This window comes from Sinocyclocheilus grahami, unplaced genomic scaffold (assembly GCF_001515645.1).
Source record: "Sinocyclocheilus grahami isolate Dianchi unplaced genomic scaffold, SAMN03320097.WGS_v1.1 scaffold170.1, whole genome shotgun sequence".
In the NCBI taxonomy this organism is placed as follows: Eukaryota; Metazoa; Chordata; class Actinopteri; order Cypriniformes; family Cyprinidae; genus Sinocyclocheilus; species Sinocyclocheilus grahami.
This window is the reverse complement of record NW_015505349.1, coordinates 40,670-63,091: the sequence shown is the minus strand read 5'-3', so window position 1 is coordinate 63,091 and position 22,422 is coordinate 40,670. Positions and strand designations below refer to the sequence as shown.

General features: G+C 40.6%; 1 protein-coding gene across 2 annotated transcripts in view; it reads left to right on the top strand.

Moving 5' to 3' along the window:
- LOC107593364 (sterile alpha motif domain-containing protein 11-like) overlaps nt 1-22,422 on the top strand; it is a 66,387-nt gene that overhangs the window by 33,803 nt on the left and 10,162 nt on the right. For both annotated transcript variants that reach the window (XM_016283045.1, XM_016283046.1), the window contains exons 5-7: nt 6,630-6,722; nt 11,097-11,252; nt 17,236-17,380. In XM_016283045.1, the coding sequence (XP_016138531.1) occupies nt 6,630-6,722; nt 11,097-11,252; nt 17,236-17,380 (394 nt within the window). The remainder of the gene's footprint in view (nt 1-6,629; nt 6,723-11,096; nt 11,253-17,235; nt 17,381-22,422) is intronic.

Genomic DNA, 22,422 nt, shown 5'->3' with positions numbered 1-22,422 from the left:
GCTGCTGTATATCTGGACCAGCAAATAGTCATAGAGTCCCTGAATTTGAATGTTATTATCTACATCTTCTCTCTCAAGACACAGCATATGCGTGTTTATACTGCGATTGAAGTGTCCAGTCAATGATGTTTGTTTTTTTCCCCACAAGTTTACTTGTTCTGTGCATGACCATCATTATATCTATGGGTGGGTCATAGCCCAATGAGCTGTAATCGCTTGGATACAACAGTCTACCAAATACATCAAAATAATATATTTTATTATATATTATATAAAATATATAAAAAGACCCAAATCTTCAGTGTCACATGGTCCTTCATCATTCTAATATGCTGATTTGGTGCTGAAGAAACGTTTCTTATTAATGGTGAAAATGATTCATGCTAAACAGAAGCTGCTCAGTATTTTTGTGGAATCAGTGTTGTTTCAAAAGTTTATCAAATTCTTTCAAAAGTTTGGTGTAAGAAACATATTTATATTTTTTACTGTTTATAATTAAGAAATTGCTACTTTTAGCAAGGACACATTAAAATGATAAAAAATGACAGTAAAGATGTTCGATACAAAGATTTCTGTTCTAAATAAATGCTGTTTTTATTTTTTTATTTTCTATTTAACAAAGAATCCTATAAAAATATATCACTGTTTACACAAAGATGTTAAGCAGCACAACTGTTTTCAACATTGATTCAACATTGAAATTCTGAAAATTCAACCAACGTAGAAATAAATTACATTTAAAAATATATTAAAATAGAAAACAGTTACTTTAAATTATGATAATATTATAATATTTCATGAATGTGAAAAAGATAAGTTTATTCATAACAAATGAATACATTTTACATCAGTGCAAAAACAGCTTCACATTATGTAACTCTTGGGTTAAAAATAGTACATTCAAAACAGGAAAACTAATTTTATAAAACTGAAAGTTTCAGCTCTAAATTTTGATTGTTGTGGTAATGTGTTAAATCAATTCAACATCAGTTAAAAAAAAGTAGCAAACAAATGAAAACAAGTTTCTGGAGTCTAGTGCATAACACCATGTTTAAAAAAAAAAGCATTTTTTTAGCATTTCTCTGTTATTTCATTACTATTGTATGTATGTAAAATAAAGCAGTCTGGCATAGTAAAATCCATCCAAATATATGTACCATGATATAAACAAAATCTCCACCGTTGACACATTGGTTGTCATGCAGCGCGACCAAAATTGAGTTTTTTCACCCTTTTCTATCTCTGTTGATTCTCTCACGATTCACGAACGCCTGCCTTTCTTGCATCCTCCTGCATTTTCCTCAACCACCTTTTGTCTCCCCATCTCGATTTTTCGCTCAATTGCGGCAGTTTTTTTTGCCTTGTTCTGTTGTTTTCTCTTTCTTTTTTTCCCATGATTTTGATCTCTTTTTTCCCTGCTTTTTTCCCTCCCTCATTTTCTGTCTCTCTCTCTTTCTGTCTGTCTCTCCCCTAAGGCTCTCAGTGGGGGAGCAGCAGTAGAGGGGGGCGGTGCTGAATCCTCTGGGCTGGCGGAAGCGCCGTGCTGCTCCCTCACCCCCCCCCCATAGCCAATCAATGCCATCCTTTCAGTTCTGGCCGAGCCCTGCAAACAGGGGGATCAATAAGTTATTAGCACCATTCTGTCAGCTGTAATGTGGAGATTGATTGGAGGTTGAGGCTCCGCCACGAAGCCCGCCACTTCCCCTGCCTGATAAAGATGACAGATTAAGGGAATAAGAAAAAGGAATTAAGGAGTGTAGCCTGTCCAACTTGTCAGTAGCCAGGGAGAAGGAAGGAGCAAAGGGAGGAGGAGAAAACCTACTCATTTAGTCGTTTTTCTATTTCTCCATCCATCTAGCCTTTCCCCCCCCCCCACCCCTTTATTAAAGTTCTGCCCTTGTTTTGGCCCACCTCTGCACCGCACAGCCTGGAGTTTAAAGGAATTAGCGGCAGCGCTGGCAACCGTGAGTTGGGTAGCATGGCTGAAGCATGAGGCACCGCCGAGCCTCTCTGTTTGGTGTTAAATGTGAGCATCACAGCTTTAAGAAGCAACATTTAATTGGTATTAAAGGCTTTCTGCCTTAAAATCTCTGACCCTGAGGCAGACAGGCACTGCTGAAACCCTGCCTCTCCCTTGAGCGCACTGAGAGACAGAGAGAGTGCAGTATTCTCAGTGATGCTGTGGATTTTTAAAGCTTTTTGAAGCTGTTTTTTGCATTTATTTTTTGAATGAGCACTAAGTTTCAAGGTAGAGAAGTATATAAAGTGTGTATAGCATATTTTCTACTAAAATTACTCTTTAAAAGTTTGTATGAAAGACTAAGGTTTAATTTGGAAAACAGCACACTAACATATTACTTACTATTTCTGCCTTTTGAGTAGTATACTAATGTGCTATTCCAAATGCAGCCAAAGGATATGTGCGAAAAACATTCTAACACACTTTTGCCAAAATGTGCAATAAGCAACAGAAAATATGTTGAGACATCCTCTACTGTTGGATGCAAATTGACCTTCAATTTCCAGTAAACAATATTGTCTTAAAATGTTATGGCTTTTTTGACTCATTATTTAATTTGAACTGTCAAATGTTAAGACATTTTACCAAAAATGTTGGTTAAAATATATAAGTAAAAAGTATATACTCTGCACTATACACTCTATGCTAGTGCAAAGCATATACTCTGCAATAAGCACCAAGTATGCTAGTATGAAGTATATATTTCACACTGTGAACTAAGTATGCAGTATTCTATTACAAACATACCTGAAGTGTTAAATCTAAGCTTAGAGCAAAAATCATGCAAATAGAGAAAAATTCATAGATAGGAGCAGGAGAGAAGTGGATGAACAGTTCACATGAAGGATTATAAGGAGAAAAGCAACTGTGAGTGAGTCAGTGTCGCTTCCTGCCTCCAGCTCCTCTATGCAGAATAACAGCTTCCTCCTCACGGTCCCAAACTCTCTCTTCTTTTGTTGAGTGCATTACTTCAGCCAGAGACCAAAGTGCTAAGAGCAGACAGAGAGTGCGGTCAGGAGCCAGGTTTCCTCTCCGCCTGTGCCGACGCCACGGGCATGCTGCCCTGCTCCAAAACTTTTCCCCTCTCGCTTACGAAAGCATTTCATCCTGCAAATCACTCTGTCCCATGCTGTCAAATCACATCATGAGAATTTAAAGGTTTTAAAGGTTGTGTATAATCACTTGGGGGGGGTTGATTCGGGGGACAGAGTGCTGTGTGAGTTTGAGCTGTAGGTCTGAGTGACAGTTCAGGACCGTTGATTTCGAAGAGATGGAGATGGAGGTTGAGATGGAGAGGAACTGGACTCAGCCCAGGGCTTTGGGAGTGTTGGCAGGCAGGAGCTTGCCTGATAAGACGCGATGGAGCTTGGAGAACAGGCTGGGCTGGAGATAGCAGCACTAGGGTGGCTGAGCCCTGTGGGAAAGACACTGCTGAGAGATTAGGGTCAAACAGAGACGTACAGAGAGGAAGAGAGAGGGGCTCAACATAGCTGCTACAGAAACCAGAGGGTGCTGTGGTATGTAGAAGTGTTTCCCAACCCTTTTTGTCTTCGGTACCTTCATGCTCCTTTCAAAGGGATAGTTCACCCAAAAATTAAAATTTTGTCATCACTTACTCATCCTTTGTCCTGTTGCACATAAAAAAGATATTTTGAAAAATGTTTGTAACCAAACAGTTGATGGTCCCCATTGACTTCTATAGTATACTGTGGAAGTCAATGAGGACCATCAACTGTTTGATTACCCATATTTTTCAAAATATCTTCTTTCATGTGCAACAGGAGAAAGAAAGTTATACAGGATTGGAACAACTTGAGGGTGAGTAAATTATGAAATAATTTTCATTTTTGGGTGAACTATCCCTTTAACTCGTATTATATTAACACCTTTTAAACTAAAACTTTACCAGCTGTCTGAAGTTTTTGCACATCCCTTGCAGACTTTTGAGCTTTTTTGGCTAATGCATAGACAGGAGCAGCCTATTGCTATAGTTTTACATTTATGCAGTGATCGTATCAGTTCCACATGAAGATAGAGAGCGGAAAATAATTGAATACGCCAAGGGAGATTTTTCACCTCAAAGGCCGACGAAGGGAGAAAAAGTGGAGCGAGAGACAGACGGAGGGAGTGTTGTTGTTGTCTTTGGGGAGAGGTTAGGAGAGGAGATGGGGGCCCATTAGAGAGGCCCCTTTTTCTCTTTGGAGTGGGATAGACAGCCATCCCCCCTGATGAAAATACATCAAACAGCGTCATTAGAAAGCTCGCTCCCCACAAAGAGTCCCAGACTGAGCTCTGCCACTCCAAAAGCCCTTTCAAGCACAGGCTTGCTTTTCTTTCTCTCTATGTGTCTCTTTCCAGCACTCTTATCTGAGAGAGGGACGAGCAGTACGCTTGGTGTCGAGAGGCAGGGGTGTGAGAGAGTAGTTTGTACTTTTGTGTCGGACATATATAGAGGTGCAGCCTCTCTCGGTTTTGTGCCATGCAAGAATCGTCCCCTTCACTCTTCTTTGATGTGTAGAGCTTTATTCATGGCTTACACATAAGGGTCATGTGGAGTAATGGCTTCCTTTAAAGACCTTGTGAAATCAAAATGAGAGTTTTGCGACTTTATAGTTCATATGTGTTAGCTGTGAGGCTAATCTATATGCAAGTGCACTCATTAACTTAGACAAAAGATTTACAAATTTAAAATGTCCAATCTTTCTCTTCCAGAAAAAGTTTTGATGACATCATATCCTGCACTACAAGAATTTTCCTCATTAATTTTTCCCATTGGGATTTTTAAAAAGTCTTTGTTGATAAGCTATGAACCAAACCAACCAGCTACGAGGTGAATCACAATATTACAAACTTTGAAAATCAGACAAAAAGTCAAAGACTTTGACTTAAAGGCGTTAACAAACTAAATTCCCATGAAGCATTGTGAATGACTATCAAATTAAAAATGACAGGTAAATATGAAAACTATTGATTTGAACAATACAGTGAATTATATTTGTATAAAAACAACAAATTTTATGTTTACTGCAAAATATTAATATACACTCAAATATTAAAGTAGAGAGTGTGACTCTTATGTCATTCGAGGTGCTTAATGGGAGTGGGTAGGTGCTAAAGAGTTTTGTTGGCTCAGTTGTTTCAATTCTCAGACTGGTGGAGATGTCTTGCAGAATCATGGGTAATATAGTTTTTCATCAGGAATTCCACTGTTACACATGATTATTTAAAAATTAAGTTGACAAGTTTAACAAAAGCATGTACCATTGATTAACAACCTCATAGCTCAAAGTAGATCTGCCTTTATAAATTTATAAATTATCGTTATTCCCCTATAGTGTAAATGAATGGGATTTTTACTTCTGTAACCCAGCTGTTGGACTCTATACCACCTGCAACCAACTGGAAAGAAATAGAACAATATGTCCCTATTTTGCACCCAAATTTCCTTCAATAGGAAATATGTCAACATAAGAAAGATCTCTGCGCTTGTTGAACGATGTTATGAGGTCTTTAAAATGATGCACCCTCAGGTCACCATAAATGTTTTAAAAATAACTTTTTATGATATCCATAGACAATAAAACACAATAAATACAATAAAAGTTCAAATGCAAACAACATGTATAATGCGTTTCCTCTCAGTTTATTGCACGGCCCATTTAGATAACAACAAAATCAGACAGCTGAATCAGACAGCAACAAAAGACAAAAGGAAGAGCATAACTCTGTGGCTTAGACTTTTTTACTTCATGTGGTGCATGAGGGCAGAGAGAGAGAGTGAGAGAGGGAGAGGAGAGTGCAATGACAAACGGTCTCTTCCTTCCTGCATGCATGCACCACCATGCTCTCAGCAGCACCCCTCCCAGCGTGATTAGCAGGATATTGATTTGAGATGCGTTTGGGGGGAGGAGGGTGCTGTAATCGTATACTAGACACCAGCGGCTCACTAGAGCGCTGCATTAGGCTAGTGCAGACAGCCTCCACTCTTCTAGAGAGATAAAGAGAAAAGGGGGAGGGAGAAAAAGAGTGAAAGAAAGGAAGGAAGAGATTAGCAAAAGGTGTGAGCTTTGTATTCACTGAAAATAGAGAGTGAGAGTGAGTAAAAAAAGCAAAAAGGCGTAATAGCGCGACAACAGGAGTTTGATAGAAGACAGGCAAGAACGCTTACTTTTTTCCCCATTTTTTCTCGCTTGTCTTGTCATTTCTGTCATTTTACTCCGTATTAGGCTGGTGTGAAGACCAGGAGCGTTTGTATGCACAGATAGAGAGATACATAGATAGTCAAGACAAGAAACGATGGTAGAGTGAGGGTGAGTGCAAAAGAGAGGGAGCGTGTTTGTTTGAGATAGGAGAAACAGAGAGAGAGAGAGAAAGAGAGAGAGCGGGCAAAAGAACCTCTCGTTTCTGCACATGGCTGACTAAGAACCAGATCTGTCATTTACACTGGCGCAGGGCCCTCTCATCTCTTCATGTCTTTAGGCGCACTCACAGCTCCATCATGTATGCAGGTACATAGCCAGGTGGCGGGCTGCATGCGGAGGGGTTTAGGGGCTGTATGACCGCATCTGATCCTCCCTAACCTATTTCTCTCTCGTTTTTTTCCCAACAGATGACATTCTAGGTAAGAGGAGAGCCTACTCCCCCAACAGCAGCAGCGAGTGCCCATCTGACAGCAAGAAGTCCCGCAGTGTGTCACCTAAAGGTAAGGGCCCCTTTCGTGCAAGTGTGTGCATGTGCATATGTGTACTGAAGACGATAATGCGCTTCAATCAGAGCTGTTTAACCTTAGCGCGTAAGATGCAGTAGGTGGGAATAGATGGAGCGAGATTGAGCGAGAGTGGAGGGAAGGGGTGGACAGATAGTAAGAGGAGGGAGGAGAGAACAACGCTTAGTGGAAGACAGGCATCACCTCCCCCCTCCTGTTAACCTTTTCATACACTTTCTGCAGAGAGTACAGCATTGCTAATTCATGTATACATTTATGCAGACTGTTCAGATGTGAAAAGTTTAGTGAAAACTTAATTGTGAATTGAAATATGACCGTCTGTACAAAGTGTCACATGATCAGTGTCACTAATTTACTTTTAAATAGTGAACAAAATTGAATAGTGACTTAGAAATAATGCACAATATTCCATATTAATGTTAATGTTTCTTTGTTTACATTTTCTCTAAATTCTAAATCTTCTGTTTATTTCCTAAATTAGAATGATTGAAAATCTCAGATTATTTTGAATCTGAGATTTTCATTCAGACGTTTATAGCAAAATCTAGACGATTCATTCTCATTTCTACATTATTTTCTGCCATTCTCACTAATACAGCTCCACGCTCGGGTGCCGATGTTCAGTTTTTGGTGTATAGGGCTTGTTGTAGGAGTTGAAAATCAATAAAGTGAGAGTGCTGCTAAAGCTGGATTCGCTGTTATGCATGAATGTGTGCTGGATCACTGAGACTCTGGACACACGGTCGTTAAACAAACACACTCACCTTCACCTAGAGCTGCTAAAAGAGCATCCTGTGGTCACAGTATCAAAGCAGTGGTGATCTAGATCTACTAGAGGTGGCTAGTTTAAAGTTGTTATACTTGAAGTTGTCATACAGGATGACTTGAACTGAATCTGGCCTGAAGTTGTCATACTTATTGTTGAAAATCAAGTTGTTAGTGTTCAAGTCAATGAGACTCTCTAATGTGACAAAGACTATGTTCTGCTCTTTTTTGGGGTGGTATATACACATAGCATATTCCACATCCATACTGACAACCCACATTCTCCACTAGGTATAAAATAAAACTCAAATGCAGGAAGTACAGATCAGGATTAATCTAATATATTTTGCAGTGGCCTATTGGAGAGAAAAACAAGCTAATGAGTGAGGGAAACTGTGAGGAAAGGGTGATGTTTGACTTCCTCCTGACGGTAGGAAACAAAATTGTGGTTTCTTTTTCCTTTCAGGAATATGTGTTTGAGTCTGTGTGATAAGCCCACGGTTTTGAGGTTTCTGTATGTTTGGATATCATTTGTACATGTAGTGTCACTTTTTTTTCTACAATTGTTGTGTAGGCTAATCAAGAAAAAAGTCTTAAATTTCTGTCTAAAAGTGAGCTCAAAATCACTAAATTCATACTCATATTTAAAGCTAATATTTAGCTAATATGCAAATTGGTGAAGCTCCTGGGTATTGTCAACCAGCTGAGCTAATGAGGTGAAACAGTGCAACAGGCAGGCAGTAGAAACCTCATGCAGACTCAGTGACACCAAGTCAAATATAATCAAGCATCTAGCAGGAAGAGTTGAGCAGGCAGTGATCTGGATCTGTTCCTTATACCATTAAGGTGACCAGTCTTCATATGAGGTGCAAACCTTCATAGCCATATTGTAATTTTTGTCTGAGATTTTGTTAAAAATGTCATATTTCTTGGCTTTTAGCAAGACATTTACATATGTCTGCATGCTGAGGTCTTTAATACACCTTAATAATACATTAATACAAAGTTTCTTAAAGTTTCCAAGGACATGAAATTTATCTGTCCACAATCAAATATAAAATAATATAAAGTTTTAGTAATGTTGCTTTGTGTATGTACATATGCACACACACACACGTGTGTGGCATACAAATAACTCATGCTCTTATATATATTATAGAAACTTCAGTATGCTATCTAAAGCAACTCTCAAAAAAGTGACAAATTCTGAAATACAAAAAAGTAATGTTGATCATTATTCAATTAAATGAAAATAAAATTCTAACAGTAGAAATTCACATACTGTAACTGCATCTAGTGTGTGACATCTGTATATACAGTATGTGTCGCAACACAGCCACACCCAATAATCAGTGTTGTATTTTGAGGCATTATCTGCTCACTCGTCACCATGTAGCCAATCAGCACGACTGCTGCAGTGAGAATGATAAATGGGTGTTATGTGTGTTTTAGTCCTGTGAATTACAATTGGCTTGTGTCGGTCACCCACTGTGGATTAGCATGGCTTTGGAATGCCACTGATCTAATGTCTTGTGTCTGCGTGTCTGTGATCCATCACCACACCCAAACAACATAGCAATGTGTGCGCCTTTGTGTGCACATGTGTGTAGTTTGATAGCAGCTGCTGTTGTCTAAGGTCCTACCTTCCAAACACACACACAGCTGGAGGGTAGTACTGATCTCAGTGCAGCAGGTATTATCTTTAATGACCAAAGCAGCCTGAAAAGCTGCAAAGGCTGGACTTAAAACAGACTGTTCACCGACACAGACCATAATACAAGCAGCTTTACAGCTCAGATCTGAACCATTATGTCTCCTGCAGCAGGGTTGTGTGTCATTCAAAACTGAATTTAGAATGCCTTTAAAAATTTCCTGAATTTGAAATGAGATAGATAGATAGATATTAAACTATTCAAAAGGATATAATTTAATTGAGCACTGCACGTTTCAAACGTTTTTATATGAATGTATCTCTGAAGGGAACCGGCTATCTTCAGAAAAGTTTAGATTGCATTTTCATTTAATCTTTTCTATAATGCCTGATAATGTAGCATTTGTGAGAAACCACTATTTCTGCCACTCCAAAAGTGGCACCTAGTGGCAGAAAATGAATTAGCATTTTCAAGAAGCCTGTCTGCTGTTTTTGCCGTCTCTGTCTGCTGTCTCCTGTCTGCAATGCGAAAACCGACCCGTGTTTTATGCAGCAAACACATACAGTTGTAAATGTGAACCGGTGGATTTATAAGAAGCTAATGTGCCTTCTAAAAATCTAAACAGTTAAGACCGTAAGATATTTATGTTTTAAATTAATATAATAATTTATAGCCTACATTTGACTTTTTCCTAAAAATGGTTTAAAGGCTGAAATGTGATGTTTATAATTTTTTGTTTTGTCCTTTTATGGTTTAATATGTCACCAGACATTGCCTTATACCCCAATTCATACGGCATGAATTTTATTTGTGCAGGGTCATAAAAGCCTTAAATTTGAATTTCAAAATCCTGCAGATACCCTGTAAATAGTGAAATAAAATTCCTTCCTTGTTATTTGTATTTTTAAAATGTTTTTGATTGATGTTTGAAGAGTGCTTGAAGAGTGCTTGCCCGAAGGGCTACCAGGGATTTTGACATTTTGCGAGCCCTGCTTTGACATTTACGTTACAAAGATATTTATAATGTTAATGTAAAATAAATGCTGTTCTTTTGAGCTCTCTATTCATAAAAAAAATCCTGAAAAATATTATACATAGGTTTCCACACATACAAATATTAAGCAGCACAAATGTTTTCACCATTGATAAAGATAATGAATGTTTCTTGAGCACCAAATTAGCATATAAGAAGGATTTCTGAAGGATCATGTGGCACTTTTTACTCATCTTTTACTCATCTTTAGCTTTGCCATCACAGCAGTTATTTTAAATTGAAAGAATATTTCACAATATTCTGTTTTTGGTTTTTGCTGTATTTTTGATCAAATTAATGCAAACATTTTAATGCTAGTGTTTCTCTCTCTCTCTCTCTCTCTCTCTCTATATATATATATATATATTACCTAGACATTCTTAAAATGTGGATTCATCTTTGGGTGTACAACAATACACAATAAAGTGCTATATAAATGCATCATTCATTCATTCATTCATTCAAAATCTCTCTCTCACACACACTATAACACAAGTGTTCATACTCACAATGCCTCAAACATCATTCACGCACACTCACACACTCACACACACACACACACACACACACCCACCTGAAGCCTCTCGGGTAGATTATCTGGCGCTTGGCAGAACACACTCCCCCATCCCCTGCACTGGGCCGCACTGCTTCTGTTCGCTTGCCCGGGGCCAAGCTCCGGTTTCAATGAGGAGGGTAAAATATCCCCCCTTCCACCACTCTTCCTCCTCCCCATCTCTCCCCCAAGAGTCTCTCCCCATGCGCTGGCTTGAGTTACTGCTGCCCAGCGTACCAAGGAGAACCGCACATAGGCTTCTCCTTGACTCAAACACTCAAACATCTCGCATAAGATCACACATTTTGGGACCAGCTGATTAAATTTTGCTGCTTCTCATCCCACAGAGAACTCTCACACGCCTGCGCTGGAGCTGGGCAGTCACATGACCCCCGAGGAGCACTACAGGCGCATGATGTCAGCTCTGAACGAGCATGGCTCTTTTGAGGAGCAGCAGCAGCGCCTGTACCAGCTGGCGAACAACATGGGCGTCCCGAGCCACGGTGAGTGTGCGTCACCTGTGTGTGTATGTGTGTGTGAGCTTGTTTCTGTATCTGTTCAAATTACCCATGTAGTCTTATTCCTGGATACCACACAAACAGCTAGAGCTCGACTGCGGAGATTACTGACAATTCTATTTGCGGTCTCAGCCCACCCAATGGTAGGATGTCAGAGTGGGTGATCTGTGACTACTGCCACACACAGTAGTAAATAGCACTGCCATTGGGCCCTGAGGTCGACTGGATCGATTTGGCTCTTTGATTGGCTGCAAGCCAACCCTCTAAATTACCAACACCATGAAAATGGCTCCTTTGCTCTTTTTTTTTTCTTCTTGTGCCTTTTCAAATTTACGATCACTGACGAGGTACCAGGGTTAACGGATGCAGATTTGTAAGATTTGTAAAACAAAATTTAGTGAGCATCATTTTGTTTTATTTGTTTGGATACATCTTAACAGCGCTCTAGAGCCTTGTTGACGTTTTTCTCTCAGAAACCGTTAATTGCATCCAGCTTTTATGGCCTTTTTTTTCGGTAGCATAAATTTAATCAATCTCACATTCTTGCTAAATCTGAGAGCGTATGACTTAAAATTTTATTTGATCAGTAATGATTCTTAATTACTGCTTGCAAATCCAAAGGGGGGGAATGCTATAAAGGGTTTAATTGCCCCTCTCGTACATCGGTAAGAAATTAGTGCCACTGTATGTGCTGTTCGCGTCTGGGCTTTTATGACAGTGGTGCTGTGCTCTCCTGTCACCTCCACCTAATAGTTTCTCTATTTTTTTACCATCACACCAAGGCACGCTGTGGACGAATTCACAGACAAATCTCTTCCTGATTCTGTCAAATCTTCACTTATCATACACATTCCTCGCTTTCACTTTCCCAGCTCAACTTCCTTCCACTCTCCAACTCTACTCCTCACATCCACCACAACCACCTAAAAAAAGGTGTGGTTATTTGTGGAAAGGAATCTGAATCCGAGAAGAAAAGGCAGGGCGTTTGTCCGTCTGTGGGAAATCCAGCGAGGGAAAGCAGCCGCGTGATTTGCAGGGTCACTGTCGGTTCCTCCCCTAGATTTCTGGAAAAATGTCAGGTGTATGGTTTCATAATGGTTGCCACTGAAAACAGACTCACCAGGCCAAGGTGCTGTTCCTCCCCTGAGGAATGTGAGCGTGCTGGCTTGCCCCTGCACGCTGAGCTCATAAGCCTACGATAAGGCCATGCCAGTCAACCGCTGCCAACATGCCTGGTTGCCAGGACTTTGATGAGTGAGATACCTATTCTCACCTTTTCACCCAGTGGTCTACTGTATACATCTATGATGTTTCTTCAGTTTTTTAAGATATTAGTTTACCCAAAAATGTCATCGTTTAGTCATCCTTGTGTCGTTTTAGATCTGTATGACACAAAATGAGACATTGTACTGGTCATTCTTTTTCATGCATTTACAATGCAACAGAGATTGAGGTTTTCAAGCTTCAGAAAGCACCTTACAAGTATCATTTAAGTACTTAAAGACAGAAATGTAAGTTGTTGATCAAAGAAAATTTTGACAACAATGTCCGGTTGGTGAACAAATAATCTTTTTGTGTTGGATCTTTTTCAAAGCTTCAAAGAGGATTCAAAAGCATATCAGTACCATAACAGTAGTCCTTTTAATGAATCAGCTAATTCAGTTCACGGTTCTTGGCTTTCACTAATTGACTTAATCTGGTCCTGGCTGTTACAGCTCACTGGATAGGAAGATTATCAGTAAATAATAACTTAAATTTCAGTGTATTTCATATACAGATCTATTGCATGATTTCAAAAATATTAGAATATATTGCACAAGTTGTATGTACCACTATTATGATGCTTTTGCATTTGCATCCTTTTTGATGCCAGAATAACCAATTTTTGTGACTGCAATCACTCCCCATTTATTGCAGTAAATTTCTTCAAAATTCTCCTTTTTTTATTCCAAAGTAATACAAGTTTGGAATAATGCAAGGGTAAATACATGATGACTTTTTCTAATTTTTACATCATTTTAAGCTTTTGTATGTTTTACTTTATTTTTATTCAACACTTTTCTAATGTTTTGATTTGCACTTGTTGTTCTGACTGGCTGTCTGTCCCAAACATTCCCTTCCCACCCTTTTACTCGCTTTTTCCCCTTTGTCCTTAAGTCGCTTTTAATTGATGTTCTTGTTTGTTTTTGTTTTTTGTTGTTTCTTCAGCGCTATAGCTCACACAGAGCTGCTTTTCGGGAGTGAGTTTTCAGAGAAACCTCTCTGGCTCAGGGAAGCGTCAGCCCCAGCTGTGTTTCTGTGTGTTTTCTCCTCTCTTCTTTACCTCCATGTGCCTCCATCTCCCTTCTCTCTCCTTTGAGATGCCTTCTTTCTATCTGGCTCCTTTCCTTTCTTCATATCCCTGAACCTTCCTTATGGCTCCGTCTTTATACCCCACCCCCACGTGTGTGCCTCTGAAGTGTGTCGGGAAGTGTTGATGCAGTATTGGGTTCTATACAGTAGAGGCTCCAAAGACCCCTTGACATAGGCAGAGAGTGGGGCCAGGCCCTTCTGACCATTCCCCCCCAGACACACACTCACACTCCCCCAGAACTCTCCATGCACAGCCCTGCTTTTATATTCTCTCTTTCTTTCCTCCCTCGTTCTTTCTCACCTGGATCCCCTCAGAGCATCCTTTCATGTGTTTGAAGTGGAGGCCCTGAATTGAAAGGCCGTGATGGAAACGCAGATAGGTTTGTGTGAGTGTGTGCGTTTGGAGGGGGGGTGCGGTGTATACGGTGTTGTGCACCTTTAGCTTTTGCTATGATGAGGTTGCTATAGGTACTCAAACGTAGTGGCCATTCAGATTGGTGGGGCCATTGTCCCTTTGCATTCTGGGCTGGATTTTGGATGTAAAATATAGTTAAGCTTGTTTTAATATTTATAGTATACCATTTTTATACACATACACTACCATTCAGGAGTTGGGTTAAGTTTGTTTTTGAAAAAAAAAAAAAAGTATACTTTTATCCACACATTAAATTGATCAAAAATTAAAATTTTTGTATTACAATTTTTTATGTTTGTAAAGACATTTATGCTATTACAAAAGATTTGTTTCAAATAACTGCTGTTCTTTTGAACTTTCTATTCATCAAATAATCCTCAAACAAAATTGATCACAGTTTCCACAAAAATATTAAGCAGCATAATTAATTGTTTATAATAGTTCATAATTATTGATAATAATAAGACAGGTTTTGTGAGCGTCAAATTGAGCACTGAATACTTGAGTAATGGCTGCTGAAAATTCAGCTCTGCATCACAGGAATAGATAGCATTTTAAAATATATTAAAATAAAAAAAAAAATAAAAAATTGAAAATTTCTTTTAAATTGCAATAATTTTTCAGAATATTACTTTATTATGTATTATTTATATCAAATAAATTCTGCTTTGTTAATGTTAATGCCTTTACATTAATAAAATATTACAGACTAAAAATATACTACTACTAATAATAATAATAATAGTGTTGTTGTGTAAAAATTATTACAATATTATTTTTAAAAAATATTATCGTTGTTGTTATAAACCATGCCTAGTGAAAATATTCTAGTGAAATAGTTTTAGGATTTGAACCTAAACAGAATGAATTTCACTAGACTGACACATCCTACGCTCATGTAAGTGAGTCAGAACTGTCACTGGTGCCCCCTCAAAAAACTAGGTGCATGAATGGGAGTGAATTTGAAAAAGAGAAAAAGGCATGGGCTGCTCTCAGTTGCTTTTGGATCTGTCATCCCCCTGAAAGAATTCCCGATGAGTACTGTGTCTGTCAGCTGCTCCTGGCACACGTGGACCTGTTGTGCCATACAGAAGCTCTCAAAGGCCTGCCAATGCTTTACCACGGGAGCTCTGCGTGTATGTGGTGCAGAGGAAACCAGATCTCCCTTGTTAAAGATTCCACAGCAACACTGACTCAGACGATGCAAATTCGGGGTCTGAGATGTGAGTGGGAGATGGTAGCATGGGTGTCAGGGTGTCAGGATGTCACTGTTGGGATGAGTGGTGTGCTTGTACATGCAGCCCCAGGTGACCCTATGCTAACTTTGTTGCAGGTTAAAGGGAATAATTCATCTCTGGGCAACCGAGGAAAGGGCTTCAGAGCAGCTTTGATTTTGGGACTGTTTTACCCTGCTGGGAAGCCGATAGGTGTGTTTTGGAACATGATGGCAGCAGCAGCTGGATATTAGGTTTGTTGCCTGTCCGAGATGGTCTAGGAGTATCAATGACGTGCTAGAAACCAGCTACCATTTTCCAAAACACATTGGCTGTGTCTGAAATCGATATGCTCTATGCTTCTTTTAAATAAGTAGTTACTTTGTGACCATTAAAAAAGTATGTTCTGTTTAGTATGAATGTGTGCAGTATGTCGTCGTTGTCATATGACCTACCAGTGTCACTGCCCTTCACAAATCCTCTCTTGTGGCTTCATGGGATAGTAAAGTGTCTATTGGATGCACACTTCATAATCTCTCAGTAAATAGTTGGTAATTCTGTGATTTTTGCTTTTTGTTTTATGAATGCTGTGAATTTGGACATACTTTTTTTCACCTGCTATATAATAACGAAGTATGCAGTTTTGGATGCAGCCATCTACAAGTCCTTAAGCCATTTTTCCAGCAGGTTATAATGTGTGTGGACAGACTACTAATTTCTTTGGTCATCTGGAATGAGCGTGTGACCAAATGACAAGTGTTGCTGCTTTTCCATGGTGCTTTTCCTTCTTCCTTTTTTTTTCATTCACTTTTATTCCCTCTCACGGCTGTTAGAGGTTTGTCCGCTGTCAGTCCGGGCCCCTGTGGGGCAGTGCAATAAACAGATCAATACAGCGGGCCTGTGCACATTAATATCTGTCGCGGTGCCGCCGACCCGATCACGCAGGCCCACACGCCAGCTTCGGAAATGGCCGCCAGGTCCCGAGGGAAAAGTATAATTAAAAAAGGGCCAGTGGAGAGAGGGAGCGAGAAATGAGACTGAGGGAGAGGAAGCTATGCAGGATGGATTTTCTATTTAACACCCTTTCATTAGAGAGTGTACGCTTCCTGTTGTGACCCTGTTAGTTTGATAATATTGGGAGATGGTCTGGGCTGGTCTAACATCATAGATTCATGAGGGAGACCAGCAGCTCACTTACATTTCAGTCATGTTATCTAAAAAACCTTAAGTCATAATTATTCTTATTTATAGTCGTCAAGTCAAGTCACCTTTATTTATATAGCGCTTTTAACAATACAGATTGTGTCAAAGCAACTGAACAGCATTAATTAGGAAAATAGTGTCAATAATGCAAAGTGACAATAGTAAACACTAATTTTTCAGTTAAAGACAGTTCATCATTGAATTCAGTGATGTCAACATCCAGCTCAGTTTAAATAATATCTTTGCAATTATGTCAACGATATCGCCGGAAATGATGTGTCCCCAACTAAGCAAGCCAGAAGCGACAGCGGCAAGGAACCAAAACTCCATCGGTGATATAGTATTCATATATTTACTAGCTTTATTTTATTGCCTTTTACATTCAAGCACGTCTTGCACTGTTTTATGCTACGAACATGAATGATACCTCAAATTGAGTTTATTTTAATGAAATATCTTATATTTGTCAATAAACAATATGTTTCACCTGCAATTGCACTCATATATGTCCCATAATTGCTCAGTGCTTAATTGGGAGGTTCATGTTGAACTGTGGATAAGTAACTATGAAATAGATGACCTTGGTTTTTCTTAAACAGATCATAAGATTCATATTTGAGGTGGAGTGTGAAGTCTTGCCTGTGTGCCGGTTAACATATCCTGCTCTGGGACTCTTGGACTGAATCTTTCAGTGTTGGTTCAGAGCTAGACTGACAGATTCGGTGCTGACAACACTGACCGGATGAGATTCTCAATTTAACTGGTCTGTTCCTTCCATTCACAGAGCTGCTGCGTGTGCGTCAGGAAGCCATGGCTGCCATTAGAAACTCGGGAGGAATGGAAGCCCACATCCCCACTGCAGGCAGCTCCTCCAGCCAGCGGCGTAAGCAGGGCCTTCCTCAACACAGAGACGCACACTTCCCTGAGCGGTAATGCACACGCACAACATCATATTCTCTGGAATCTCTCTTTTGCATGCTTTTGAGCTAAAATGTCAGATTGTAAACTAAATGTTTGTTCAGTCTGTCACAATAGTCTCTCCTCCTTTTGCTCTTACATATTACACCCCAACATGGTGTCCTAACCAGACATGACAACATGTTTTAGTGACGAGCATCTAACACTATCACAACTAAAAAGAAGATATTTGATGTTTACTGTAAAATTATGTGGCAAAAGATTTTGGGCCAATGAGATTTCACAGTAGATGGCTTTACCTAGTGCGATGCAGAAAGAGAGACCAAGCGACCGACAAAATATTCTATCCCTTGTTACTTGTTACACTGTCAGCTCGTTTAAGGAAAACTTAAGAGATCACTTGGACAGTGGCTGAAAACTTTCTGGACTCTAGATTGTAGTGTAAAAGTGGATGAGATGTAAGTGTGTGTGTGTGTGTGCATGCGTTTGGTTGATAAATGCTCTTCTGCTGAATGGAAACCTCTGAGGCACACTTTAAGACCACGGATACAGGAAAAAATGCTAAGCTTTAAAATAGCATGAATATTTTACATTAATAATGAAGCCAACATCCGACTCTACTGAATACTGCATGCACGTTGAAGTGGGTGACTGCCTGCCGTAGAGAAAAGAGGGAAAAACTGAATTATGCACCAAAGTAACGGAAGAGTGAAAAGGGAGGGGAAAATGGAAGTTGGCGTTAAGGCCACGGAAAGAATAGAAAATCCACTTAATGGGATGCGCCAGCAGGTGTGATCTCTGCGTATGACCTCTTCGCAACCCTGTTCGATTTGATCTTGTCGGGAGGCATTTATAGGGCTTAGGACCAAACGGGTCGCTAGGACAACACACGCCGTTCCCCCTCCCTGCAAGTTTTCTCCCCCTGAATCTCTCTCCTCCTCCCTCTCTCCTCATCTCAGCAAGGCCACTGTGCTTGCGGCGCTCCCCTCCGCCTCCAAACAAAGCACGGGCAGCGGGAGTAGGCAGGTAATTGCTTGTCGATTATTTATGTGGCGCGGGAAGCTGGAGGATCGATAATGGGCCGGCGAGGCGGTAGGGAGGAAGTGAATTGGGAGGGGTCGCCCAGCGTGGGTGGGGGAACTCTATTCGGTTCCTGGCCCAGCACAGCATCATGTCAGGAGCTCAGCGTGCAGCTTTGACCAGCCAGCCGCCGCAGCTCCGCCAGCTCACGGTAATTAGCCACACAGGACCGCTGATGTTAACGAGGCCTGCACACTTCCAAGGTTGTGGGTGAAAAGAGGGAGGGAGGAAAGTGTTTTTTTTTCTTCTCGCTTCTACACGTTCATTTTTTGGTTCATTGGTTCTTTAACCCGTTGTTTAACTGTTTTGTTTGAGCTTGGAAAATTGTAACACTGCTGCCATGCACGTTTGTGGGTTAAATAACCCAATTCTGTCATTGTTTACTCACCCTGATGTTGTTACAAACCTGTAAAACTTTCACCTTCACCTTCTTTGTACGGTTTTCTTTACCATTCAATTACAATGAGCAGGGACCAAATATTTCAAGCTTCTAAAATGCTAAAAAATGGGCCATAAAAGTATTATAAGCGGTCTATATGACTTGTGCGCTGGAAATGTTTTTAAGAGTTAATGAGAAATGTAGCAATTTGTGAACTAATCACTCATTTGAGTTGGATCTTTTACATGAATCAATTTGGTTTACAAAATTGGTTCACAGAAACACTTTTGGATACTTATATGGTGCTTTTATGTCCTTTATGAAGCTTGAAAGCTTCAGTGCAGACAGTGGATATATATGTATTTAGGTATATATACAGTATATATATATATATATATATATACAGTATATATATATATATATACAGTATATATATATATATATAGAAAAATCAATAATTTGACCCATACAATATGTATTTTTGGCTATTGCTACAAATATACCCCAGCGACTTAAGACTGGGTTTGTTGTCCAGGGTCATATATGTATATGTATATATGACCTGGATGTTTGGGTGGGCTATAAACTTTTATCACAGACTGTGTGGCATTGCAAACCCTCTAAAGCATCGACAGAGAGGCCGCCAGGCTAAAACGGTAAGCCGGAAGCCATTCCTCAAGCTCACCTTTCTGTCAACTCTCCATAATTGATTATCTGACGCCCATTAGTGGCTATTGTTAAAAACAAATCATTACCAAGATCAATAGTCCAGCAGCCACGGCCAGCCATTTGTCTGGGTTTAAATGGCAGATTGCATTTAGGGAATCTGCAAGGCAAATCCTAATGTGTTTGGCATGTGGGGCAGCACAAGCAACAGACAGTGGTCTGGGGTGGGGGGCGGTGGGTGAGCAAGAGCCTTGTGCATTTTAATGTGCTTCCTGTGCAAATGTGTTCCCGCCTCGAGTCAAGGCGAGGCGGGCACGGTGCGGCGAGCGGCTAATCCCCCGCACTCCTCTCATTAAGGGCCATCCTGTCGGCTCCGCTCTACTTTTCTCTCTTTTTCTCTTCTGACCAGTTTGGTGCTCTGCCTCCGCCTTTACACACACACACACACACACATATGCACAACACTCCACACAGCCATTGCTTTCAGGCAGGGAGCGACGCCGCTGCCACTCTGACAGGTCGTCACACATGAGCGAACACAAGTGGCGTCTACTTGCCCTACTGCCAGCTAGGTTGCGAGAGAGCTAGAGAGAGATCGACAGATAGAGAAAAGGAGAGACGGGGCAGGGTGGAGGAACGGAGGCAGTTCTCAAAAGATGTAGAGGTAATTAAGCTGGTAAACTGAGAAGCAGTCCATGTGCTGGAAATATATTTAACACATTTTTAAAGCTGCCTTGTGCAATTTCTTTTAAATTTAAAATACTTCCCTCTATCTTTACTTAAAGGATTAGTTCACCCAAAATTTAAAATACAGTCATCATGCGTTTCAAATCTATGATTTTTTTAAATCTGTGAAACACAAAAGAAGATATTCTGAAGAATGTTTCAGTTGTTTTGTTCATACAGTGAAAGTAAATGGGGTACTAACACAGAGACATTTTTTTAAATATCAATGTCAGGTCAATTCTATCAGTGAGAGAATTTAAATTTTGGGGTAAATCTCTTTATTGAGCAGAGAAATGTTAACCAAAAAGTAGTTTAAAAAACCTGTTTGGAAACATTTTCGTAACTTCATCTGGTGCCACTAGTCACACACTTCAGCTTTTAATTTACATTTTGAGTATTATATGTGCGAATACACATTAAAGCATAATCATAGTCCCTGCTATCCACCATATCTTTGAGTTTTTTCCTTGCTCTCTACCCCATTTTTCTTTTTCTGTGGGCCAAAGACCCAGAGTGAAACGGTTAATGCTTGCCTCATTCCAAAATTGCTTCCTATAAAAGGAGAAGCACGTCTGCCGGGCACGTCTCCCCATGATTACAGCTAATTACTATCGAGCGGACGCCTTGCGGCCCCAGTCATGCAGCTTTAATTGACCGTTATTCATCTGTGGGCCGCGCAGAGTTTGGCAGGCCTGGCCAGCGCCGCCCAGGCTAATTGTGAGGCCTGAGGGATTAGGCCAGGTGATTACACACTTCACAGTGTAATTACATAAGCATGGCTGGGCTGCCGGCCCGACTCCCGGCCCCAAGGTCACGCGTTGCCTTCTTCCAGATTAATTGGAGCTGCCACAGAAGTGCGAGACACCGGCGGAAAGCGGTTATACGATTAGCATTAACATTTCAACAGCCGCCCAATCGATCGATGATTTCCCCCCTTTGTGCCTCTCCACACCTTCCTCCACCCCTCCGTCCACACAAACACACACCTTTTCCATGTCTCCCTCTGTTTTTTTAGATTTCTTCTTTGTTTTTGCTCTAGGACACACAAGGGTTATTTAGCTATGAAATGATGTAAAACCTAAGTAGAGCACAGCAAAATGTGGCTTCTCTCCTCATTTCAGATGTTTTTTTCCCCCGTCTTTTCTGTTTGGATGTTTATGTGTTTGTGTTGTGCTGCGTTGCTCTGTCTTTCTCCCCCTGGAGCAAGCGTTGCTCAGTCACAAGTACAAAGCAACCGCGCTGTTCTTTCACTTGCTTTAGGCACATTGGGTTTCATTTATATTTATGCATGTGTGAGCATGTGTTTTTGGGGGCTTGGTGAGGAGTTGCTGTAAATGGAGGGGATTGCATTGGCAGAGGAGCAGTCAGAAGCTTTAAAAAGACACTGCAGGATCTGCCTGGATTTCAACACCTCACCACTAGCAGTCATAGTACACTTCTTCATATTTTTCCCCTCCTTCCTTTTCTCTAATTTTCTTTCTCCCCCGCCGGGGCTCAATAAAGGTGGCCGCTGTATTGTGTACGAACAGCCTGTGTTCTTCGTTCTCTAGAAAAGGAGAAAAATATAATTAAGGCTACGCGACACGCCACCTTTTTATTGGCTGAATACGGCAGAGAGAGACAGGAAGAGGAGGGGGATGTATGTGTGTGTGTGTTGGGGTGGAAGAGGAAGAACTGTGTTAATTAGTGGGTGCTTCTGCCTGTAGCCCGGGCGAGGCTGGGGGGCCGCCCCAGCTGTCGGAGTATGACATGCTCTTATTGTGCATTCAGGCCTCATTACCAGAGTGGCAGGGCCACAGAGCAAGAGGGAGGGAGCAAGAGCGAGGAGATGATGGAGGTTGTGGTGGTGGTGGTGGTGGGGGGGAAGGATACAAAAAGTGCCGCTATCCGCAGCATGACAGGACTGATAAGGGGCTACGGTGGCTCGCATGCACTGGAGGGAGTGATAAAAATAACTGATGGAAGAAAATGCAGCATTACTATTACACCACACAGCCATATTGTATTAGACTTTGGAAACCTGCATTGTTAGTATACCTCCACGTTGCAGTAACAGATTGTTGGCAACCTGTTCATTACCATAATGTTGCATAACTGTGTACCACACTCCTTAAAAAACTTGAATCATTAGCATAGCGCCACATAGCCATATTGAACTGTTGGAAATCTGTATTGTTAGCATATCACAACACAGCTAAAACA